The sequence below is a fragment of the Melanostigma gelatinosum genome (genome assembly GCF_949748355.1).
Source record: "Melanostigma gelatinosum genome assembly, chromosome: 6".
Lineage (NCBI taxonomy): Eukaryota > Metazoa > Chordata > Actinopteri > Perciformes > Zoarcidae > Melanostigma > Melanostigma gelatinosum.
The window spans coordinates 15524873-15551606 of record NC_136639.1 but is presented as its reverse complement, the minus strand read 5'-3'; the positions used below and the strand labels follow the sequence as shown (position 1 = coordinate 15551606).

General features: G+C 46.3%; 1 protein-coding gene across 2 annotated transcripts; it reads right to left on the bottom strand.

Moving 5' to 3' along the window:
* Nucleotides 1–457: 457 nt before the first annotated feature.
* Nucleotides 458–26734, bottom strand: setbp1 (SET binding protein 1; the record flags this gene model as incomplete). 2 transcript variants are annotated; one of them, XR_013772026.1, is made up of 7 exons in its annotated part: nucleotides 5332–5341; nucleotides 6052–6187; nucleotides 8976–10041; nucleotides 10150–10357; nucleotides 10468–12396; nucleotides 12809–13218; nucleotides 26306–26734. XR_013772026.1 is itself a non-coding variant. In XM_079269584.1 (6 exons), 6 exons carry the CDS (start codon nucleotides 26732–26734, stop codon nucleotides 4836–4838), a joined length of 4548 nt encoding a protein of 1515 aa, XP_079125710.1. In that variant the 3' UTR covers nucleotides 458–4835. The 2 variants fall into 2 exon arrangements, 1 of the variants encoding a protein (XP_079125710.1); XM_079269584.1 differs by lacking the exon at nucleotides 6052–6187 and having other exon boundaries at nucleotides 458–5341.

Sequence of the window (26734 nt, the reverse complement as noted above, 5' to 3'; positions counted from 1 at the left end):
GCAGCCCAGCCCACATAGAACAGACACTGATGGGCTAGTGCAAGCAGGATTTAGAGATGTAGGCTTGGCTAATGAACAAGTACGAGAGTTAAGAGTGTGTAGGTATGTGTGTGTGTGTGTGTGTGTGTGACTGAGTGAGGCTGTAGCATAATCGAATGAGAGGATTCCCTCTCTTTTAACCGCAACAAGCTAACACATTGCAGGTTAGTACTCATTGACTGGGACCATCATTGACATGCATGCTGCACACACACACACACACACACACACACACACACACACACACACACACACACACACACACACACACCCATAGCCACAAAGTCTCAACTGGCTCTCGTCACAAAATAACTTACCAGCCTTATCTTGGCATGTGACAAAGCAGTTTTAAGGAGATCAGAATATCAAATCCAAACCAATCTTTACCAGAAAGAAGAAAATATGTGCCACCATCAGCTGTCAATAAAGTCATTTATTATTTCACACAATGGATAACATGAACAACTTCAACTGTAGTTCTTCTTAATAAGTGCTCAACACTGCCAGCCAATAGAAGGGTAGCAAAAGAATGAGCTTTTCTTTCTGAGGAAAGAGAAATAAAAACAAAACAAAATATGAACCTACAAGATCATGAAAGATAAACATGACCAAAAGCATGCCAGCGGACATGGATATACACATATATTGCATGTATATATGTGCTTAAGACATATATCTATATGCCAGCAAATGCAAATACAAAATATATGTGTACATTTACACATACATACTGTGAAGGATATATGCATATACATGCGCATCTATTTACTCTATATGTCAAATATTTGCAGTTTTTAATATTCATACAATGTACAAAATTGCTTCATGAATTAAAAAATCCATTACAAAAAGAAACATATCAAACAATGTACAAGTCTTGCTCCAAATTCAATTAAAATTCAACTTTCGGCTTGTCTAAAATATTTATGCATACAATCAAGTTGAGCATGCAAATAAAGGAAACCCACTCTAGAAAAAGGTTCAAATACACTATGTATACAAACTAAAATATGCCCACACTGTTAGAAGAGCTCACGTTGTGCTCTAAAGAAGTACATTTATTGGCTTTCTCAATGCTTCATCTGCACTTTCAGCTTTGAACAACACTGTAGCTTAGAACTGTAACGTATGCTGTGAGGATGACTACATGTACATTTATGAGGCTCTGTCTCACGTGACCCCCTCACTCCATGTGTAGGACACTCATCACAGCATGCTACAAAGGGAATGGGGGGGGGGGGGGTGATCAAAATTTAGGCGCCAGTATATCCCATTCTAGTTGTTGTCGTGAACTGGTGAGTGTGGACTTCGGTAAATACACAGCAACCACTGATTTAAGGTCAAACGCTGCTGCGCTGCCCTTGATGCTAGGACCAAAGACATGGTAAAAGATCCTTACATCAGTGCTTAGGGGCCTCCTGTAGCCACTGGTCCAGACCAGACTGGTTCTGGCTGCTAAGTACCAAACAACAGTGACCTTGAACCCTATTCACAGTCACATCCCCTCTGCAGTCTGTGACGAGTGAAAGCTCTGGATTAGGACAATACTTGTCAGTGTTAGAAGGCACCGGAGCATTGGCTGGTAGAAGAGACAGACAGGACAGACAACACCTGGGGTCTTTAACTCTTACATCAGAAACCACTGGCTGACCACAGTATGGAGTAAGCTGCCAAGCGTGTAGTCTCTACACCTCACGGACCACACATCTAGACCTCATCTTCACCACAGCAGAGTGCAGACCCACCGAAAGTCATCAAGCAAAGCAAGATTCAGGACGAGTGTATTTTTGGCTATTTCCTCTGACAACTCTCCCCACACGCAACCTTCTTGCTTACTCTCCATGCTACTGCACTGCCCCAACTGGCTGCAGGCAAAACAGCTGCATTTCAGCGGGGATTCCTATTTTTGTCCGAGTACACTACAGTGAGGCTTTTATCCTCTTAGAGTTTTTGAAGGTGTGATAAGGCAAACTATTTTAGCATTCTGTGTAATTTAACGGACTGGAACGATGACTGTCGAAGTACAGCAGAATTTGTCAATTAGGAAAATCAATTAGGGAAGTAATTTCTGTATGTTTCCTTGGGTCTTGAGCAGTCTTACTACAGAGAGAGAGAGAGAGAGAGAGAGAGCGAGAGAGAGAGAGAGAGAGAGAGAGAGAGAATCTACTGTGGTTTTAGGAGACAGTCCCAGCATAGCCGAGCCCAACCGGTATCCATGCAGGATGGACATACTAACACTATTTACAACAAACACTTCCAATACTGTAGTTTTACATCTGGTTAAGGCTGTACTGCATAGAGCTGCAGTCACTATAGTTTTCATGAAATGATAGTCACTTTCTGCACAACTTATTACAAATTATTACTGGTATTATTCACAACTCTTGTTATATGAATTCATTTTATTCAGTAAATAAGACCACTTGTTTCTCTTTGTCGAAGGGTGGACCCAGAACAGAAATTCCTTTTTCAGGTCATTGCCAGATGTGGCCTGATGCATAGCAAACAATGTAGGAGAACGGGGTTTCCATGACAACCTCCTCTGTTCCTCCTTTGCCAAGTACATAACCAGTCATCTGGTTCAAATAACAGGTTACATACTGGGCAGAGCAAACGATCTTCAATTATATCTGGGACATTCAGTACAATCAATACCTCTGGATAGAAACACATCTGATACAGTGGACCTTTCTGTTTCCATCACTGCTGCAAAGCAGAATGTAGGCCAGTGCATGGCGTGTATTCAACACAGTAATATCACATTATATTGATCTGTCCTGCCCTTCTAGCTCTGTTATGATGATGTGGGTCAAAAAGACTAGGCGGAAGCTGGTGACAGAGGATGCTGACTACGGAAGCTTTGAATGGACACAGGCAGTGTCAGGGTTCTGATGACTAAGACACGTCATGTACACAATCATGAATATTTTGGGTCAATTTCGGGGGGGCACTCTTTGCCACTTGATATTTCTCAGGTCAAAATGTAACTGGTGAGAGAAAGAAACATAAGGCACAAGTTGAACCGCTGCAGCTGAGAATCCCACCCTAACCCAAAGAAAACGGAATCTCCTGAAACAAAACTTTAACAAAGTTGCCAAAGGAACACTGATCCATTGCTTATATTTTGAAATACTTATTTGAGAAAATACCAACCACTACCCAAAGCCACAGATGCTGTAGATAGAGTTTAACAAAGGCTTGACATATTGACACAAAGATTCAAGATGGCTACATTCTAGAGTGCACACAGGGATGCTTTACATTGGTGCCAACATGGTGGAGAGTTTGTCAAACTCTGATTTAGATTATTTTAAATAATACATCCTCACACTGAATACTGAGACTTTGGTTTCTAAATCTAAATACTGGATTTACTTTCAAAAAAATATTTCCAAGGATATGGATTGAAAATCATGTTCAATCAAATCAGGTAGAAAGACTGGGATTCGCTTTTCCAAAACACTGACTGTGAGCCCTCTTCAGCTGAACTGTCCAATCACAATTCAGACTCGGGCTTCGATTTGACGCTTTTGGCTGCGCAGCCTGCATATACAAATTGATTAAAATAATGCGTGCTCGCTGGAATGGATATCCACACCATTGAAGGCCAAAACATAAGGCTGGAACAAGCATGTAAGTGCTGCATTTGATTGATGCAAGTGTATGGTTTTTCATAGTGCAATAAACCAATTTTAAGGTTTATCAAAAACACACCTGATATTTTTCCTGTATGCAATGCCCCCTGGATATAAACACATAAATGAGTGTATGAATGAACATATGTGGTTCTTTCTGTCTGAAAACAAACTTGTCTTGAGTCGCACCCATGTCTGCTTTTGGTTATAAAACAATACACAACTTTCATTGTCTATGGTACAACAATTCTACTTGATATACTGTATGTCATGTATACATGTCTATGAGCTGGTTTCTCATTGTACAAGGCAGGCAACAGTGGACTTTGTTTCTATGTACAGTCTGGGACAGTCTCACCCACCATATTGCCTAAATGTCACTGCTCAGGACAGGCCTGAGCAGGGAGGGAGAATTAAATGAGACACGCGGTAGGTTCAGGGAGCACAAGCAACGGGGAAATGAAAATTAGGATTTGGGAGTAGATGAGAGGATAAAGGGAGATGAAGTTGAGCGGCAGGGACCAGGGAGAGCTAAAGAATTGGGGAGAGTGACAGGCGTGAAGAGTGCCAGCAAGTATCAGTTACTCCTCAGAGAGAGAGTAAGAAAACAAGAAGGTACAGATAAGGGTGTGAGCAATACACAGGGGTAAGTAAATGGGTAAGGTGGCTTAATTACTGCTGTTTTATCCCACGTCTTTGACAAGCGTCCACAGAAAGGCAAAAATAAGCAGAGCTGCACAGTTTAATATTAACCATTCCCCCTCCCCTTTGCTGGTAAATATATGGCTAAAGCCACATTCAGATACAGTATCATAAAGTACCATACACATCACTGTATCAGATACATAAAGAATCACATAATATCCTACACTATCATAAGTACCACACACTTTTATAGCATCAGATTCAGTATCAAACAGTACCATATAGTGCCATTGCAAATGAAGGTCCAATGAATGCTTGAAAGGCTCATGTCTGGTTGGGTTTAGCAAGCAGAGGGATGGTACCGTCAGTGTTCCCTCCTCCTGTGACCCTCTGTAGTCCTCACAAATCAGACAGGAGAAAGTCAATGTGCACCAGGGAGTCCCAGAATGAAGGGCACTGCATCTGACTCCAACGAGTGCTCTCTGTTTGGTTACAGAGTTGCTCTCTCCTGCAGGTCTACTGACTGGAAGGAGCCCATAACTCGTCCCTGCTGTGGCCCCTGCCTCTGCGTTTCCCCCCTTTGGCCAGTGGAGGCACAGATCGCGCTTGATGCACCACAGTCTCAATTGTCGCTGAGATGGAATCGTGATTTGAGAACTCCAGTGGCTCGGGGTTCAAGCTTGACCTGAGGCTCTGCCTACCTGGCAGGTCATCACACCTCTCCAGGACAGGCATCCCCTGAGTTCTCCCGTCCCCTCTCCTACCGGCCAGCATGTCCAAACCCCGACCATCAGCCCGATTATCCACACTCCTATTAGTCGGCTCGGACTCTTCTATGGGTTGTTTTCGGGGCCGCCCAGGCCGTCTTTTGACGACATTGTTTCCTGTTTTGGCTTGTCGCTGCAGGCGCTTGGCACGGAGGATCTTCTGCACATGCTCAAAGTTCAAAGAATGCATCCTCCTCACGTCCTTCTGGATCTGTTCCACCTCGCGCCGCTTATACCTCCGTTTACTGGGAACAGCTGGGAGAGGAGAGAGTAAGTATGAGTGAGGTGAGACACCACAAGGTAAATAAATAGACTAAAGTCTGTTAAGAAAAAAGGTGTTTTTATGCTAGCATGTCAGTAAAAATGGGCAGCCTTGGAAAGGCCAGGAAAGACATCAAGCCAATTTAGCTCATGGTGAGAATGTCTCTTTTTTGCTTCAAGAGCTTCCTGCTAATTTTGACATATTCATGTAAGCCTTTCAAAGCCCAGCTGAGCCAGGAGAGCAGATCCTATCCTGTAATTGTCTACTACAGAGCAGAGAGGAGAGGGGAGAGGAGGAGATCCAATTCTGCCAGCAGGAAACCCACCGAAATGTCTCCTTCAACCATTTAATATGCCACACAATAACAACCCTGCGCATCTGGAGCACAGGCTGCCAAAAAGCCAAACACATATCGACACATTTAATGCACGTCCTCACACAGACACAAATACAAACACACACATGCACGCACATGCCCATCATGCACAAATAATGAATTCAGCAGTTCAGAATGGCTGAGCAGAAGAAACTGGAGCCATATTGTTTCCTTCACACTGGTGAACTGGGCAGTGTGCCCTTTACCTGCTGTTCTATCCTGTCTCCTTCCCCGTTTCCCCATCACTCTCCTTCTTTTTTCCACTTTACTCTTCATAGGCAGCAACATGCTACTCTCTAATGTTCAATTAAACAAGTAACACTGCACCATTTCATTTCCTTCTCTATTTCAGAAACCGCTTCCTGGTCTTGGTCCGTCGCTGTCATTCTTTTTGTTTCCCATCTCTGTCCCGTTTCGTAGCTCCCCCCTCCTCTCTGCCTGGGCACTGTTCCCGGGGCTCAGACTGAGCCACAGCCAAAATGGAGGAAAAGCACAATCAGCCACCAGTCCCTAAGCAGTGTGCATAAAACATCCCTGGTCTTTTTTTTTCTTGAGCTTTTACTGCTATTTCTCCATTCCCTAACCATCTCCTCTCCTCTCTCTCTCCAGAATCCTGCTGATTCAATGTAGCAGGTTTCTGCAGTGCTCAGACACATAGTGACTGCGATAAACAAGAAAAGCCCTGAATTTATACAACAAACATGGCCAAGCAGGGTTGCAAGGTGTTTAAATGGTGATGCATAACACATTAAGAATATACCTATTTGTTTCAACAAACATGACATCTTGGGCTAGAATATTTTACAACAAGCAGATACAGATTTGTGATTCTGTCACACAATGTTTTTTACATTTAAAGAAACCAAATCAGAATGTTGAAGGGAAAATGTAAAGTTTGTGTGTATAGCTCCATGGCAAGGTGTTTGCTAATTAACTAAGTGAAAGGGAAAATACAGAGAGGCCTGACCGCCCTCCATTTAAAACTCAGCGGAACATCTCACTCTATTGTTGCTCAAGAATTCATGGCAGACAGTGAAATTAGTCTTATGCAGAAAGCACTAAGTAGCAGTAGTTTATGAGCTGTGCACACGCTCAGCTCTCTCTGTCTCACACACACACACACACACACACACACTACAAGTAGCAGAAATTTATGAGCTGCATACACGGAACATAAAACCAGTGACCTTCAGCAGTGCGAGGGGCCGTATAGCACTGAGGACCTGTTTCTCTGTGGAATAGGAAGTCACTACTACACAGAGATAGATGCTCACAGAGCTGGCTCCAGACAGGATTAAGTCATCCTCGATGTATATCATTGAGCGAGAGTGTTTCTCTGCATGAAAGTGCATGCATGTGTTTGAACAGGTCCTGTGACACAAAGACAATTATTCTCACTAACTCAGCAGAAGATGACCTGCTTTCATGCAAATATGCATGTGAGATTGCTGATTGCTGTAGAAGCACGCACACAAGCACAGACACACACATGCATACAAAATCAAATCACTACAAAGTAGTTTTAGTGAAGAATGGTTTACAGACGCACAGTTGCACGCTAAGACAATGATATTAATTTTGCATTCGTATCAGCATGTGCATGGGCATCTATCTAACTCTGTGTATATGTGTGCATGTATGCATGTATGCACGGCCGCCTGTGTTTTAATTGGGCTAAAGCTGTGAAGTGAGGCAGTAAGTCATGCTAGAGGAGGGCCAGTTAGAATGGGGAAAAGAGAGGGTAATGGGGGAACGAGGGGGAGGGGAGCCAAGGGAAAAAGCAGAAAGAGAACGGGAAGAAGGAAGGAGAGATAGAAGGGGGAGGGGGAGGAAGAGAAACAAGGGGAAGTCTGAGTGTGGGGATTGTGGGAGAGAGGCAAAGGAGGAAAGCAGGAGCAAGAACTGCAGAAGCAGCAATAGGGGGAGAAGGGAAGGACATGGAGGGTAGAAGAGGAATAAGAACACACGGGATGGGGGGGGGTAGTGTGTATATGAGTCATCCGTCCTGGATCCCCTGGGGTGGGGGGGTGTATTCTGACTGAGCCCCTGGCTTCTCCTCCCCACCACTGGACTAGGCCCCAGTCATTAAACCCCTGGCTGCCAGCCAGCTCTTTTAACACAGGCAAGGGCCTTTTACGGCGTGTCTGTAGAAAATAAATCACACTGTGTGAATAATATATCTCTGGCAAAGGCATTGGCAGGAGAGAAGGAAGGGGGGAGGGAGGGAGGGGAGGAAGGAGAGATTGGTGAATTATAGTCGTCTCCATCCATGCATTACGTTCTCTCTATCCCCAGCCAGATGTGCTCAAAGACAGCAGAATACAGAATGTACCAAAAATACACATTAGTCTGGAAGTGAGAATTCGGGGCTACCCTGCCTCTTTGTCTGCTTTAAGTCCTGATAGTGCTGAACATAGCGTATTTATAAATAGGAATCACCTTGACGAGTATGCTGCCATCTACATTTCAAATAGGGAAAATCCTGTTAACTCTGACTAAATATGTGATTAAGTCTCAACGCCAGCAAATAACAAGCCCTTTATCACGAGGGAACAGAATAATATGGTGGGCAGCAATTACTTTTGCAAACGTGCTCCTGATTTGGCCATATTCAACGTTCTGCAGCGTTGGCAGGTTAACATTATATCTACCTGGCTTGTAACGGCAAGATGCAAACAGTAAAGCGCGAGTGCAGCATCTTGTGCTTAACAGTATGCTCATCCAGTGTTCCCTCACTGCAGGGAGCACTGGATGTGCACGTAGCAATCCATGTCAAAGCTATTTCAACATGATGTTAAACTCCTAGGCTAACTGTGTGGTCACATAATGACTTCTCAGTGGTTACATCCCGTGTACGGTAGAAGTCAATAGTAGTTTTGTTTCACTAATATATTCCTACTTTTCTCCAACAGACAGTCATCTCACTGTTTTATGATCTGCACTCCTTTGCCTTGCAATCAGATCTGTAATGAGGTCCATTGCTGTGTTAAACTACTGTTTGTGTCAGCCAAACATGCTGATGCTTTGAATTGAGAGGGAGCTACAGGAAGTATAGTCATAAGTGAACTGGTTAGATACGGACTAGCAAGTATCAGGTGGTTATTGCAGTTTGGGCTAACCTCAAACCTCCAACACGTCATCAAAGTAAGTAAGTTTTGCTTCATAATCATGGCGAAGGGGCAATGCACTCCTTTGTAAATACACAGTGTAGTTAAAAATGAAAAGGTAAATCTGATGTAAGTGGTTCTTACCACTGTGGGAGGGACCAGAGCAGTTGCTCATCCATCCAGGCTCCTGCCTGGCAGTTTGGAATGACAGTAAGCCCTGATCTCCAAACACAGCGAGCCTCGTCTTCCGGCTCCGCCCTCCACACTCGTCCTCCCGTGAACCCAAGAAAAGGTCAGAAGCTGACTCTGACCGCTGGGTTTGGCTACTGTAGCTGCTCATGAAGCTGTTTATTGGCTGTCGAGTCTGACGGGAGTGGAACTGGCTGTCAGCGAGAGAGTGTGTGGACAGCTGCTCCGACTCAAACATCCCTAAGCTGGATCCCAGGCTTGAGCTTCTACCGCTGCCCCTCTGCTTCTCCAGATGCTTTGAAGGGCCCTGACTGACCAAGTCCCTCCTGTCACTCAGCATGCTAAGGCGTGCACTGGTCTTTGCTCCGCTGAAGAGCCCACCCAACTCCTGCCGATCTCGCAGTGAAAGAAGGGGTTCGTCCTTGTGCTTATGTTTGTGCTTGTGCTTCCTCTTATGGAGGCGAACCCCAGCAATACCACCTGCACTGCCACTGCCCAGGGATCCCAGGCCCTCTCCTCTTACAGAGGGCCCCTGGAGTGGGCCACTGGCGCTGCGAAGCTTGGCCCCTGGTTGGAGTTGTGAGTGTCCACTGGAGTGGAAAGCCTTAGGAGGGGGGACAGCAGGCCTCATGAAGGGAGAAGGGGGTGCAGGTCCTAGCGAGTGGTGGGGCAGGTAAAATGGGGGAGCAGGGGGAAAGTAGCCCAGACTCAGAGGAGGTGCGTAAGGCATTGCATACGGTGCTGCATAGTAATTTCCCCCTGCCAGCGGATAACCATATCCTTGAACGAAAGGCAGCTTCGATGTGATTTGCTCGCTGGCTTTGGCTGGACGGCCGCGTCTCCTCTTAGCCTTCAGATCGGCACTCCTGCGGAGGTACGAGCTGGAGTCACAGGAGTAGGAGTCGTAGGTAACAGGATAGTAATGATGGAAGTTGAGGCGGAAAATGGAGGGATATGGCTGCTGGGGGAAGCAGGTGTATCGTCGGTGAGACACTCGGAGCTGCTGGAGCTTTACCACAACCTACAGGGAGGTAGAAAAAAGGAAATATTTAGAAAAATACATCATATACATGCACATTACAGTGCTTGGTCAAAGATTACACACAGAATTTATTATCGTGTTTCTTACCTCCTCCAGTTCAGAGAGAAAGTGAAGATGATCCCGACTCTGTAGGCACTTCCTCTTCCGTCGATGATGTTTTTGCTTCTTTTCCTGTTGTGACAGGAAGTTGTCACCAGCAGTTACTTGCCGTTCACAGCGTGCTCTGCTTCCTCTGTTGGAGGCTTCCAGGGCTGCTGCCTCCGCAGCCTCAAACCCACACAGATCAAATGAGTACCTGTATGAACGCAACATGAAATATTAAATCACATTAAAACCACCACAATTGTGATCTGAAATACAAATCAACAAAAGAGTACAAATGAAAGTCCAAGATTGTAAAAGTACCTGCGTCGAGAGGCGGAGCCCTTCTCAGTTTGATCTGAGGTGCTGTTGTTGTCTGTCCCAATCCCACTGTCACTTGGAATAGTCTCCTCACTGTGGGACTCGCTGATGGGGGACAGGGTCACCTCCTTCACTGATGCCCCCTCTGACAGGTGGGAAGGTGAATTAGCCAGAAGGCGTGGAGGAGACAGTTTCCATCCGCCAGAGAGGAAGCTCCTGCCTGGTGGTTTGGAGGGCAGGGCTGAGATGGGCTGTAAACTGGGCATAGTGGCATCAGAGTGGCCGGTTCTTAAGGATGGAGCACTGGAGCTGGGAGACAAGGTGGCCGAAGGCACTACAGGGCTCTCATAGAGACTGGATATGGAGACAGACAGGGGGGGCTTGTCCCTAGTGGTTTTGGGAGGATTGGAGCCTTGGGTTTCTGCTCTGGGTTTCCGCCCTCTCTTCTTACCAATGTAGATGGTTCCTCTCTTGCTGACATTTATCTGTTTTCCCAGCCGAGCCTCAATAGTGGACGCCATGGCACTCATAGCTGAGGTAACAGGGGCAGAAGATGATTTCAGAGCCAGAGTGCCGTTCTGACTGGAACCTGAAAGGATCTCATTCAGGATGCTTTGCATTTTCCCAAGCTTCATCTTATTGACTGGTCTGGAAGGCCCCCTACCACGCTTTAGTTTCAGACTATTAGAATTGTCGCTGGTGGTCGTGGAGGCCATTTGCACTAATGTGTTTAGTGTGTGTGTCTTCATCCTACGGTTTAGCCCTGCAAAGGTTTCCTGTGCCAGTGGGCTTGGAGGTGAGGTGGAGGTGCCCTCGTGGATGGTCTCCACTGTTAGGAGTGGCTGTTTCTTGGGTCGTCCTCGTTTCCTCTTAATAGGTGCATGGACGGTCAGGCTGTCAGTGTTGGTGTAGAGGGGGCTAGAGGGGGTGATGGGGAAGGCTGAGGGTGGGTCAGCTAAGGTCGAGGGGCTTCCCCGGTTGTCTCTCTGGGGTGATGTGAGGCTGGCATGGCTTTTAGCTTTCAGGTAGGACCATCTGTCCTTGGCCTTGGTTGTTCTGGAACTGGCTGTGGAGCTGGTGCTGTGGCTGGGGCTAGGACTCAAGGCCGCCCTGGGTTTGGGGCTGAGACTGGTGCGAATGTTAGCTCTCGGGCTCGGACTGATGCTGCCCCTGGGGCTGGGGTTTGGGCTAGGGAGTCTAGGGTTCGTGTTGAGATTGGCTTTGTTGATGTGATTATAAGCCATCTCTCTGTGTTTAAGGGTGTCTGTGCTGATCTTAGGACGACCCACAGGGTTCTTTTTCACTCTATTTGCACTCAATGCTGACTCTGGGCCAGACCCGCAGATAACTATCTCTCCTCTTTCTGCCCTGTCTACCCTCTCTCCCTTTTCTCTTTTATCGCCTTTATCTGTTCTCTCTGCTTTTTCTATCCGCTCTCTACTGACATCGGCGAGACTTGTGAGTCGAGAGTCGTTTTTCTGAGTCTCCATCTTATGTGCTACTTTGGGTTCTGGGGCCCCAGGCTGGTGCTTCTCTGTAGTGTCAGAGTCCTGTCGTTGCTGTAATCGCTCCTCTGCAGAAAATGACTCGTCAAAAGAAGGCCTCCTCCGCCTCTTTCTTCCTTTCCCTTCCTCTGTCAGCAAGGGCATCCCTCTGTCTTCTTCATCTCCTCTCCTCCCAACGATCGCTCGCTCTCTTTCCTCTTTTTTCCTTTCCTCTCTATCTTCATGGACCCGCTCGGCTGTCTCCTCTTGCCTGTACTTCTGCCTCTCCTCTGAATTAGTCGGGCTCTCCGATCCTTTCTCTGGCTGTCTTCCCCAAGGTGCATCAGCACTGTGGGGATTACAGAGCGTCCTCTGGGAGTCCTTCCTGCCGTACTTCCTCTTGATGTTTCCAAAGAGCTGCTCACTGACCTCTTGCAACCCCCTCCCCCTGGAGAGATATATACAGAGAAAGAATGGTGACAAGTGGAATGGAGGGAGAGATAATACATGTTTTCTAATTCACAAACACTATGTACCACATTTTTTGTGTGTGACCTGACATGGACAGTATTTATTGTGTTATACAATAAGATATCCTGCAATTCAATTATTACCTAACGTGAATCACAATTGTGTCTGTTTCACCAAATGAAATTAAGTTTTCACTTCCCCCTTTAAATTTTCACTGTAATAGCAAATGAGACAAATAAAAAAAGACTCACTGTCCTGAAAGTATATAATATTGCTCCACAAAATATGACAATACAGCATTGTATCGACTCTCTCCCATCCCCAGTGCAGTGTACAGTATTTATGTTTGGATCATGATAACATCCACCTCACAGGAGAACGATTCATACCTGCTGAGAGAGGTCAGGTTGAGAATACTGGCATCTGTAACCACTGGCAACTGCAGGTCTGGAGTCAGGGATCTCTGAGGTGAGGGGCTTCGTGTAGCTGTTCGTGAGAAAGGTTGGGTTGGATCAAGCGAAGAGCTCCTATTGGCTCTTGCCAGTTCTCTGGCTGGCTCAGTATCTGCAGGATTGGCCGGGGATGCAGAAGGTGCTGAAGACGCGATCCACTCTGGATTGATTTGGTGTTGATGTGCATGAGCGTGTAGGAATTGCTGTGTGAGGGTGTGATGTGTTTGCTGTGTGTGTGCAGGAGGGAGGGAGCCGCGAAGCTGGTGTTTGGGCATAGTGTGATCTCCCAGTAGTTGCAGCAGGCCTCCCTCTTTCTGCTCAGGCATTCTGAACTGGCGCTCGTATGTCTGGGGATGAGAGAAAAGAGAAACAAAGACTGGTTACTACATACAAACTGCAATCACGAGACAGCTTTTTATAGCTGCAGGGATAGACAAATGACATCACAATGATGGGGTCATACAACTATTAATACTCTATTTCATGTCTTCATAACATCAGCCTATCCCCACATAGACAATACACACAGTGTGTCGCACAGAATCCAGTTCTGCATCCAGTTTCTTTTTGTCAGCACCTTCCAAATCAGTGATTTGTTGTGGTCAGATATGACACTCGCAGCAGGACTGAAGCTTTTAATACATCTTGTGTGCATGAGCAAACAGTGTGCAAACCAAACAAAAGGCTTGTTTACAGAGCAATTAAATTCCTGTGTCAAGGATGTAGCATGCTGTGAGAGCTGGGGGGGATGGAATTGCGGGTGTTTGACTGCACACGGTATTAAACACAGTAGGCTAGCTCAGCCGTGTCCCACAATGATATAACATCATAACATAACTCTCCTGCACTGTTCACAACTGTAACTTACAATCATCAGCATATTGACCAACCTCTAAACTGCTTATACAATGTATGTCCTGAAACTATTGAACAATTTCTAGACATTTTTCCAGTGATGGGCCTCAAATCTGAAGTCAACCTTCGCTCAGTAACCGGTTTACATTTGTCCATGTAAAATTGAAGATATAAAAGCTTAATATACTGTATTAGACAATATAACCCAGCTTAATGTATCACTGCTGCATAATAAGCGCACTGCTGGAAGATGAGAAATAGAGCAGCGGATGGCCTTTGTGGTTTAGCCTGTTATTAACAGACTCAGTATGACGCAACAAGACACTGTTCTGCTGCGCTGCAGGGAGATGTAACCTAACCACAGGCCTACCTCTCAGCATACACACACAGGCGTGCATGCGCACACACACACAGACACTCACACATGCATACAGTAGATGTACACGTTTCAAAGGCTTTATGAAATCCTGGCCTGCATAAAATGCTAATGTAACACAGTCAGGCATCCAATTTTAGTCTCGATGGATCGGCACCGTGCCAGATGATTAGCTCTCTCTCTTTGCAGATTTACACACACTTATACACACACACAGTAATGGAACATAAAATGTACACAGTTCACATCACAGTGCACATATTTGCAAGAACAAGCAATTAATCTCTTCTATCTTTGATCCTGCCAATGTCCTGTTCTGCCTTCATTTCATGAGCCACTTTCGAGTCCTTTCTCTATCACTATCCATTCCTCTCTCCCTCGTTCTGCAGCCCCATCAGTATTAAGGCAGTTAGACTAATGTTGTACTTCCACACTGGCTGCAGCAGCTGTTTGTCAGCCAGATGCAAGCTGCACAAACTCACAAGCGCAAAATAGCACACGTGAATGCCCAGCACATGGATGAAAACACACACTGCACACAGACAAGCAAACACTGAGCGGCGTAAATGATTAACCATGGCAGAAAATACATGTGCGCTCATTTATCTCCTGAACACTGACTGCTGTGGTACCCTTTCAGTTCTGAGATGTATGTTTGAGTGTATACGTGTGAATGTGTGTGTGTGTGTGTGTGTGTGTGCGTGTGTGTGTGCACAGTGACACTGGAGAGGAGACGCTATGAGTCCACTGAAAGATAAGATGACCGACACCTGATACACACATGCTTTCTCATTTAACCTGTCCTAGAATACCTGCTGTTTCAGGTTCAAGGAGGTCACAGACAAAGAGACGGACAGGGAGATTGAGGTGGTTAGAGTGAGACAGACACACACACACACACACACACACACACACACACAGAGAGAGAGATAATAAAAAGAGGAGGCATGGACATCTTTCCTAGAGATAGAAGTGCACAAACAGAAATAGGGAGCCCCCCCCCCCCCCGCTGGTTGTGGTTGGGTTATTGGCACCAGTTCAGCTTTTTGTTCTTAGTTTCCGCCGCTCAACAACCCTCTCCTCCCCTCTCCCCCTCTCTGCTCCTCTCCACCTCTCACACTCCAAGAAAAATAAACTCTTCTATTCATACAAGCTGATCTAAATCGTGGTCATATGGTTTGAGGTACTCCCGTGGTTGTTGTAGTAATCATGGTGTGAAAAAAACTCCTTATTCTCGTTGTCTTCCCTAGACAGGGTCAACCTAAGTCACTATTGCATGTTTTAAAATGCCCGTTTATCACTGTGTTGAAGTTGTTGTCCTTATCATTTGTTTTAAAACTCACAAGTCTCCACACAGCTTCACCAATGCCACAGAAAAAAACACTGTGCTTAAACATATTGATTCAGATATTTCTCTGTTGTGCATACAGTACATTACTCTGCTCCTGTCATGTCATGTGCTGAGTACATAGTCGACTGTGCTACTGGTGGCCTGCAGCAGGGGGCAGCGGTCAGGAGAATCAGCACGAGCCATGGACTCTGACCCTGGAGCGGCCCACAAGCACAATAGCTGTGAGGCTTCAACCTTTTCCACACTGTCCTTCTTCTACAACTCCCCTCTGATCAAATGTAGATAAGGAGAAAGGCCAGCAGAAAACAGACCCAAGGCATGTTTAGTCCTGAACCCATTTGATGCACGCTCCCTCACTCGAGGCTCTCAGGGCTGTATTCAGGGGTTAAGGGTCGTACTCCACAGCTAGTTCAACAACCATTTCTAGGATGTCTTCCTCTGGGTCAGCACTGTAACAACATGGACCGGTGCCAGTCACACACAGGCTCTCCAACACCCGAATGCAGGCAGATATGGAGCTGCACATTCCTTTCCACTGGTGATGTAACCGTCAGATAAGGTCAGGGATAATATGTGACTAAGTGCTGCAGTCACCCAACTGAAAGGCACTTTGCAAATGAGTCAGCATATATTTACTGATAAATTCATGTGTGCGCGTGTCTGAATGTAACGTTTGCACTTAGCAGGCTGATGTAAAAGGAGATCTGGATGTAAAAAGTTGAACTCCAATTTCATGTGAGGGGAGGTATGTGACGGCCTCTCCTGTCCTTTCCTCTCCTGCAGCCTTTGGTTTTCCACTGTTGAATAAACTGAAACTCTGAGTGGAACTTCTCCCTCACACACACACACACACACACACACACACACACACACACACACACACACACACACACACACACACACACACACACACACACACACACACACACACACACATAAACACACAGAGCACCCTGGCTGCACCATTATACTGGGAAAGAACACCCTAAACAGGCACACCCAAATCTCACAACCCAGCACACATGTACACCAACAAACATATACACAAACTCCATGCACGCACACACAGACACACACAAACACCCTGCCCTTCAAATACATTTTCGCAGCCTTTTATTTGGCTGCCCGCCCGGTGGTTAGAGTGTTTCATTTTTCCCTGTGTATGGAACTGGGCAGCTGTCCAGAGAGACACACAAAGAGAAAGAGAGAGAGAGAGAGAGAGAGAGAGAGAGAGAGAGAGGGAGAAATGGGAAGGGAGGGGGTTACTGAAAGAATGAGAGCGGCAGAGAGGGAGGGAAGAAGAGGACCAGCAGAAAAACAAGAAGAGAGGTGCCTCGACCCGTTAACAACTAGTTCCCTCCGAAACATTATGATTGATATGATCCTCTCTCTCTCTCTCTCTCTCTCTCTCTCTCTCTCTCTCTCTGCTTGTCACCAACACTCACACACACACACACACACACACACACACGCACACACACACACACACACACACACACACACACCCCTTGGCTTTGACACCCATGCTGTCTCCCTCTGCCCCTGTGGCCTTGTGCACTGCCCCCCCCCCCCCCTTATCACATCCCTCCTTTTCTTCTTCTTTTCTCTTTTCTGGAGCTGACCATTCTCCCCTGTGGGAACTACCCCCTACCCCCCTTCTCTCCAGCTCCATTCAGAGCGCTGCTTTGCTGTGATCTGTGTTTGTGACAGCTCAGGACACACACACACACACACACACACACACACACACACACACACACACAGACACACACACAGACACACACAGCTCCTCTGCAAACAAACACCATGAATACTAACACGGCTTTGTGTCCACAGCACTTAAAACGGGGTAGAAGGCGAGGGAGAGGGGGGGTGGGGTTTACGGGGGGATGCAGAGAAAAGGAGGGAAAAGCGATGGAGGAGAAAAGAGGCACTGTGTTGATCTTGTGGCCACTCTCACAGACCTCCCCCTCCCTCCCTGCCACCCCCCTCATCCATGTTTCTCGTTCTCTCGTTCTTCCCACCAGTTCTCCCGGGAATAAAGACTTCCATTCATGCGCCCGAGGAGACCCACAGCAGGGGAGAGAAAAGGGGGAGGAGAAGGGGGAGAAAAGATGAGGGGGTGTCAAGGTGGGACAGTTTGTGGATCACTGGGATCAGGGCCCACTGCCTAAAATTGTGTGAATGTGTGTGTCTGTAGATCTATTTTCACTCAGCGTGCGCCGTTTCTGCCAATGCTTCACTCTATCTCAGATCTGGTGGCATCTGTGCCAGACAAAGCATCTTCTGGGAAAGTTGGGTGGGAAAGTTTGGAAATTGGGCTCCGTAAAAAACTTCCACTCTTGGACTAATGCTGCAATTCTACAACTATGTGTTCAGCCTACAGATACAGTTAAAGGAAACTGGCTTGATTATTCAAGCCAAAATCAAACTTTTTCTGAAGCACTTTCTTTTCTACATGCTGTTATGTTCCCTCCCTGCCGGTTATGATCAAGTATTCGATCTACAGCACATTTGTCCTTTAAATAACTGTACAGCAGTAGGTCGCAAGCAAAATGTTCCCTCCTACGTCCACAGCGGTAATCCTTCAGATTGGAGTGTTCCTAAAGATAGCAGCGAAACACCCAAGAGTCTCCTTGTCACACTCTCTTCAGACACGCTCAGACGTAGATGACTCAATCTGAACAAAAGCCTGTGATTGGCTGAACCGAAGCATGTTATTACGGTGCAATTGGAGGTTTTCACCGGCTCAGTAATGACAGAAACATTTACATGCTACACAAAGTATACATCTAATCCCCGCTATTAGCATTAATGGTGTGTGCGGGCGGGCATATGTGTGTCCTGCTTGTGAATAGCACTAAGAACCACATTAAAAGAGTTTTTTCATCGCGATTATTACAGCAATTATGTACCAATTGTTCCTTTCATGGATGTGGCCCGAACCTCCAGTGACAGCATGCTCAACACAAAGAAAATATACACAAGCAGCGAGACACGTACACACACATCCTATCGCTCTCCATGGGGAAGCATAAGAACAAGTGTAATACAAGTTGGAGGGTTTCATGAATAGACTGAATGCTGTTTAAGTAAATTACACAAACCTACATGCATGTGCACAGTAGACAGTACAAAACCAAAGGAACGTGTTGTTCACAGTGCTCTGTGCACCATATGACCCAATCGTACCACTTCTGTGCAACAGGAAACAATTAACAGCCAATGAGCTGCTCTAAATCCTAAGGGATGGCTTCCTGTGTGGAATGATGGGTAATTCAAGACAGAAGCTGTGCTGAGATTAAACACTTCCTCTCTGGCAAACCGTGGTCTGCAACAGCGAAGCCTCACTCACTGACTAGTTAATCAAAAATAATGCACTCCAACGCATCGTTGTCTCGTTGCTGAGGTGATTCGCATTCATTAATTACCAAATCACCTGTATGTTTCTGTACATATTTGGGATTTCAAAACTCAAGAACTGGTGTCTCCATTGTCATATGATGCTCTATTATTACACAAAAAAAAATTTACGTGAAAAAATACTTTTTCTATTTTACAATTTGATGCAGGGAACACACAAAGACAGTGTGCTGCTGAAAGTAATTGATTAATAAATCGGCAGAAAGTGAATGAGCTTTTGTTTTTGTCTTTTATAGTTTTATAAAAACAGATAGTGTGTCAACAATACCGATACTCGTTTCAGTCATTTATCCAGCAAAAATGACAAACATGCTATTATGAGCTTTGCAAATGTGAGGATTTATAATTTTACTCTTGAATATCACTGTTGGCTGGAAAGAAAAGCAATTTGAAGATGCTACCTTGGGCTTCAGGAAATTGTCATAATTATGAATTGCTGTTTTGAAAAATGAGTCTTGATTCTGCACTGCAAGTTTAAAGCTTGCAAAGTAACACTTGCATTGCTTTGTCTGTGAATATCTTAAGTCCTCAGATGATCCCCAGCTTGCAAGAGAGAGCGTTAGAGAGCCACTTTATGACATCCTCAGTGACGGGGAGAATGAGCAAAAGTGAGACACAATAGTCTTAACCAATCAGACTGCCTGCCTCCCCTCAGGCCCCCTCGTACCAACAATAACGCCTTTGTATTAGGCTGCACTCCACTCTCGCGTTCACATACACACACAGAGACCAAAGCATAGCATCCTAAACTTTCTCCGACAGTCACAACGAGAGGTGGGAGAAGAAGTGCACCACATCCAGAGCTGCATCAGTGCCTACAAAACGATGTTAGAATTAGAGCGTGTGTATTCTAGCTAATAGCCTGGCTGTGTGTGTGTGTGTGTGTGTGTGTGTGTGCGTGTGTGTGTGTTCCAGCCCTGGGCACATGACTGCAGCTGCCCCCTCGCTCCCTTGTCTAAACCGGCACCCCTCCTTGTTGTAGGTGAAAGGTCACACGGAGTGGCATTCCTCTAGGTCTGAGAGCGAGCCAGCGAGCGAGCACTACGCTGAGGAGCAGTGGGGGCAGAGAGAGAGAGAGAGAGAGAGAGAGAGCGAGAGAGAGAGAGAGAGAGAGAGAGAGAGAGAGAGAGAGAGCAGGGCAAAAAACGCAACAGAGCAGGGCAGGTAAAAGATGAGGAGTACAGGGCATTCGGGAGTGTGTATGTGTGTGTGCGCATGTGAGCATATGTGTGCGTGTGTGTTGAAATGGACCACTAAACAGAAGACCCTTGTGGCTCTTCCCTGCTTCATAAACACAGCTGTTTGTTTAGTCTGAGCCGCCCCAAGGGACCGACACACTGACAGAAGGACAGACAGACACATTTATATCATTTATTCATGTCGCATCCATACTTAAGAGACAACGAGCATAAATAAACAGCACAACTACAGACTGATTATTTCACAAAGCCTGGTGCAAAAACATGAAAAACTGGGCCGAATGACACGCAAATGTCTTAAAAGCTCCGGCACAGCAGCTTTTCAATGATCTGTATGATTAGATGTTTTTAATATAAAATGTTTTATACCAGGTAGTGGGGATTTTGCTTTGGGACCATGCTGCATGGTGATTCTGCACTTCAAATGAAATTGATTAATTGATTGAATACAGTATGTTTTGAAACCAACTCATCGAAAATGTTAACAAGGATTTTTGTAAGAGGAGTATTGGACATCACCTCTCCACTGTCATCTCTCATGCTTTCAGAAACACACACACACACACACACACACACACACCTTCTGACAGGCGCGACCCAGACAGCTGATGGGGCCATCAGATTTCACTGACAAACACACTTACGCTTCAAGTGAGACACAGTGAAAGTCAATACTCTGCGCCTGCTTCTCCTTTCCTTTGACGCCAATCATTCCCTTTTCTGCCCTCCCTGCACCAAACATCGCCCTCTATCCCTGCTGGACCTCCTCTCAAAACCACCGAATACACTTCTCCTCGTACACACACTCATACACGCAGGCACACACACGCGTGCACGCTGACTAACCACAGGGGCAGAGGCATGATGGAGCCACACTAACAAAGCGGCCACCAGGAACACATGATGCTGTGACTCAACATCATCCGTGACCACAGAGGACATCAAACATGGCCGCCCTCCAACAAATCCCACAGTTACGTGAGTCAGTCAACCGCTGTCCAAAAAACAAATTCAGGCCTGCGTAAGTTTTTTATAGAGTCTACACTTACAATGATGTTGCCATAGAGGGTGGCGATGTTCTCTTGACTACACAAGGTTAGTTTTGTATAATTCTAAGAATGACTACATATTATTGTAAAAAACATTATCAGCTGTAAAACATCCTGTGAATCTTTTTACAATTCTTAAGAGCGAATTATTCATTGCCAATGTAAAATGCTATAATGTTCATTGGAAGCTGCTCCCTGACTGAGCCAATGGCATTTCTTGAAGTGCAAGTAGCTTCAGATCTTCAATAGATTGTAACTTGAGCTGGACCGGCTATTATATTCTGCCTTCATCTGCCCAAAGAGGAACAGCAACCCACTGGGACTGGGCACAACAGTAAATGAATAGGGCTTGACCTTTGGGACAGATTGAGAAGATGGTATGTGTGTGTCTGATTGAGAAATTAGCTACAGTTCCAACCAAATGGTCAGCACAAACACACACTCATAGACACCAAATCCAGCCCCGAGGGGAAGAAAGCAAAGGCCAGACTCCAGTTGTCTCAACCCTGACCCACTCGCACAAACAAACAATACAGCACACACACACACACGAAGACACACACACAGACACACAAGCTTACACGACTGTGTGGAGTCCAGCTATCGCCTCAACTTCTGAATGTCCGGCAGGGTCAAAGTTCATCTCTTCTTCTGCCAGCCTCCAGGGTTTCTTTGTGTGACTGTGTGCGTCTGGGTGTGTGCATGTATGTGTGCTCACTAGGAGTGACCTTGCAGAGTCGTTCATTGTGGATACACTGCAGCAGCAGCAGCAGCAGCAGCAGCAGCACTACTGCAGAGCTGATTAGGGAGCAATCTTGCATAGTGTAATGTAGAGTGTGTGTCTATATTTGTGTGTGGGTTTGGTGGGAGAAAGACGGATGAACAGATTGTGTTTTGTCTCGACTTACTTCAGGTTTGAGAGATACTCAAGAGCAGATCAGAGGTTAGATGCGAGGAGATGTGTGTGTGTGTGTGTGTGTGTGTGTGTGCAGGTGTCGGTGTGTGTTTCAAGTGTGTACAGGGTGTGTATGGGGGTCAGACACAGATGGACAGCTGGTGTTTCAGTGGTGCTAAATCACTCACCCCTCCCCAACGTGCAAGCACACACACACACACACACACACACACACACACACACACAAATATACACACGTCCCATCCCCCATCGACTACAGGGAAACGCCCCTTAAAGCATTCCCAGCTCATATTCTCAAAGACTGCACACTGAGGACGCACACACACCAAAATAAAAGCCTTTTTTTCAACGGAATGAGAGAGACCAAAATAACTCCAATGTGACAGTTTGGTCGGCTATGTTAGAGGTGATCATTTCATGTTCATACACTTTCATGAATCAGTCAAGGATTGCTCTCTGTGGGTAAGCACAATGCTTCACACACACACAAGCAGGCACACACACACACACACACACCACACACACACACTCCTATTTTATGAGCTCATCAAGTCCCCCAGGTCACCAACCGCCATCCCAGCCAGGGATAAAAAAGCTCACATCAAAAGGCTAACCATTTCACACACGCATGTACGTGCGTATAGCATGCACACACACTTGGCGTGGCAACTGTGGCAGCATTAATTTCCTTATGAATGCACTTGACGAACACATAATAATCCCAAACACGGCTGGGAGACCACCAAGCAGCACACACACACACACACACACAGCCAGGGGGACCACCAAGCAGAGGGGCTGTCAAGAAAAGATAAGTGTGTCTAGCGTCAGGGTTTTGCGTAGACCCACCACTACACACATGTACACCCACCCACACACACACACACACACACACACGCACACACCACAACAACAACACACAGCCTGGCCTGTACTCCTGGAAAAGCTCTGGCTTATCTCTCCCCACAGATAGTGAAATGGATTAAGAGCCACATTTGGCACATCCAGAGAACTGGACAGATAACCAGGAAAACACTCTGTCTAACTGCAATCACTGCTCAACATGATTTGTGTGTGTCTTTCCCTCTACGTGTGTGTGTGTGTGAGCGAGAGGATGCATTTTAGCTTGCCCATGCTCCCCCATGTGTAGGCATTGGATCAATAGCTGTGTCTGTGTGTGAGCGTGTGGGCATGTGTGTCTGGAGGAGTGATGCAGCAGTGGTTGACCCGGGACCCAATCCGTTAGAACACACACATTCATCTTCCAAACACACACAGCGTGCCCAGACAAAGAGCTGTGTGTGAGGGGACATTCAGCATGTGTGTGATGTCAGCTGGAGACAGAGAAGGGGAGCCCATCATATCCCTTTTATGTGTGTGTTTGTGCATGTGTGTGCGTGTGTGTGTGTACTGGTCTGTCCCCTGACACAAGGCGTCTGCTCATTGACCTCCCTGGTTATAGATGCCTGCTATGAAGATGATAGGTGGGTGAGATTACCTTTAGGACTGGGAAATTACATCCTTTTTTTCTTGTGACCAAAATCATTCCCTTGTTACCTTGTTACTACCACATTCATAATGGACACTCAGCAGTTTACTTTAAGGTGAGATCCTCACTCTATGTCATCACTGGTACGACGTTATTTCATCTATAAAATGCAACACATTCAATTGTTTGAATTTTGAGGACACTAAATGCTACACATGCTGGACATTCACATAAAATGACGAGGGGTGAATAAAGTGCACGACATAGTAAATAGGGAGTGATTTCACACACAGCCAGTGTTTGAATCCATACAATTTCTTACACTGTGCAAGCACCAATTTTGCCTCGTCTCTGCTGAATTAGTCAGTTGTGATCAATTTACATAACCCCCATTTGCATCTATTTTTACTCTTGTTGTTGCTGGAACATGCCAGTTTTGCTACATAAGTAACAGAAAGTTTGACGTTGCTATCAGTCATAGATTGGAAGTTGCAAATTCTTCAAAAGAAAAATTGCCAAAAGAGCGCCATTTCCATGTCTTTCTTTGCACCATTCTGCATGTTTGCCTACTCTGTCTGTCTGTCTCTCCCCTTCTCTGTCTATTAGAGTCAAATCTCTGTCTTAATGGACATCTATTGTATCCTACCTCTCCCCCTTCTCTATTCATCACACTACCACACGCACGTACACACTCCCTCTGAGGGGGCCCCTTAACCAGGCTCTCCATATGCCTGACCCCCCCCTTCTCCTCCTCCTCCTCTTTCCACAACCCCCTTCCCCTCTTCCCATCTCCTGCTCAAACTCTGGCTTATGCTCTGTTGCTGCTGCCCCACGCTGCCATCTGCTACAAGACAACAGAGGGTGAGAGATGGAGGAAGAGGAAGAAAAGAGTGGTGAAAAAGAGTGAGTGAAAAGAGGAAGACATGAGGGAAGAAAAGACTGAGGGGAAAAGCGGAGAAAGAGGGACAGATAAAAGATAAAGAGAGAAAGAGGGAGAGAGTAGATGTGAACACAATACAGCAGAGAGCAGAGAGGCTGTCCATCTGCTCCCCCTCTCGCCTCCCCTCCCCTTCTGACACAGCCTCACACACACCACAAAGAGAGTATTTAACCTCAACGCACACACACATACACACATATGAGAGGGAGCCAGAGAGACAGAAAGCAGCCCAGCCTCTCTCTTTAACCCGTTCCTCTCCAGTGAGCCTGCCTGTATTACACCCTTGGGGTGGCAGGTGATGGGTGGATGGAGGGAAAAGGATGTAGGGGGGGGATGGGGGGCCTGATTGAGGGACAGAGTGTAGGGAATGAGGGGTTGAAACTGATCTGGATCAACACCAACACATCCTCCACTCCCCCCCCCCCACCCCACCCCACCCCCAAACCTCAAATCTCAATAGAGACCAGCTTGCTACCCCTGTCACCATGACAACCTCTGTCAATCATACTGTAGCAGTGAGTTTCTAATTGGGGACCGATGGCGGATTAGGAATGGCTGCCCAAATATAAGAGTGCAGGGTTCAGCTCACTCAGCTCACTCATGGATTAAACACGCCTCTTCATACTTTATTTACAGAAAGATGACAGCAGGACGGACATACTCATAAGCCACTATGTGGTGAGACATCCTGCAGACTACTCGCTAACACTGTGGGTGACGTCAAAATCTGCCCATATGACAAAGCAACACCTCCGTGCTTTCCTTCCAATTAGGTTGCAACTACACATTTGAATCACCGCTCAGACTGGCACAAGGTGTCAGATTTGGTCGGTGATTTCAACCAATGTTCCAATTATTTTTAAAACCAAACATACATTCATGTAGAGCAGCTGTTTCCAACCATCTTCGGCTTATGAAGAAATCAATTTCCAACCTCTTGTCACCAGCTGCAAAGGCTTACTGGGTTTATTTGGGTTTTTTTACCAATTCAACCAAAACAGGTTTTCCTTGCTTTATTTGAACGTTGTTTAGAGTAATTCATTAGAAGAAATGATTAGCTTTGCGTAGCAGAAATAAACTATATCTGATGTAATTTCATTTTAAATTTGAGTTAGAACCACAAGACTGAAGCACAACAGAACAAAACGCGTCCCAGCATCACGCTGACATGATCCTGCTGGGCCTGTCGAGCTCAGTGCCATTGAGATGGCTGTCAGGTTTGGACACACACACACCACTGTGTAGGTCAACACACACTGCAAACACGAGATTCCCCCAAGGACCTTTACATACACACGTGTTACACACACGAAACATCAGTGTAGTGTGTAAAAGGTGTGATGGAGGAGGGGGATGAAGGGGCGTGACCCACAAAGGCTGATTTCATGAGAGAGGAGATGAGAGGAGAGGAGAGGAGACAGGAAAGGTCTCGGTGTATATGACCACAAATGGAGAGAGGAGACACCAGCTGTCACTTGCTTATGTCAGCCCTATTCTCAGCTCTTGTGAGTGTGTGCTTGTGCTAGTGTGTGTGTGTGTGTGTGTCACTGTGTGATCTCAGGTAGCCACGACTGGTTTCAATTACGCAGCAAACTTTGACCTTGTGTAACCAAGCAGGGAAACGAGCTACTGAGGGAGAGAGGGGGGGGGAAGAGAGAGAGAGAGAGAGAGAGAGGGAGAGAGAGGTGGAGCGTATGAGAGAGGGAGTGGTCAATTCAAAGATGTTGAGATAGAAAAGTGGAAACTCAACCTTAAGAAAAATATACTGTATAGGACATCCTACACACCTACTAACATCAGACCTGAGGGGCAGTGCTTCCAGAGATGGGGACTTACCCTTTTTCTGGGGGGTCCTCGTTCTTCGTCTTTCTGGCCCCGCCCTGCTCCGCCTCCTGTTCGTCCGTGCCGCCCACCTTTGCCCTCTCCAGCTGGAGGTCTGATGGTCATCCTGATTTCAGGTGGGCAAATGTAGTTCTCAAGGTTCTTGGGGGGCTTTTTGGTGCGCTTGGTGGTCTGAATCTTCAGCTTTAGACTTCCTTCCTGGAAACTTGCTTCCTTGATGGAGAACTCCTGTTCCTCCAGAAGCCCCTCCCCCTGTTCCTCTGGCCCCTCCCCTTCACTTATGGCACCGTTAATCACATCATCGCTGCGCGCCAAACCAATGGCCCTTGCTCCTTCCTGTGCCTCTTCATTCGGCCCCACCCTGCCTCCCTGTAACTCCGCCTCTTTGGGTCGGGCCGAGCCAGCCAGGTCCCTTGGCTCCAT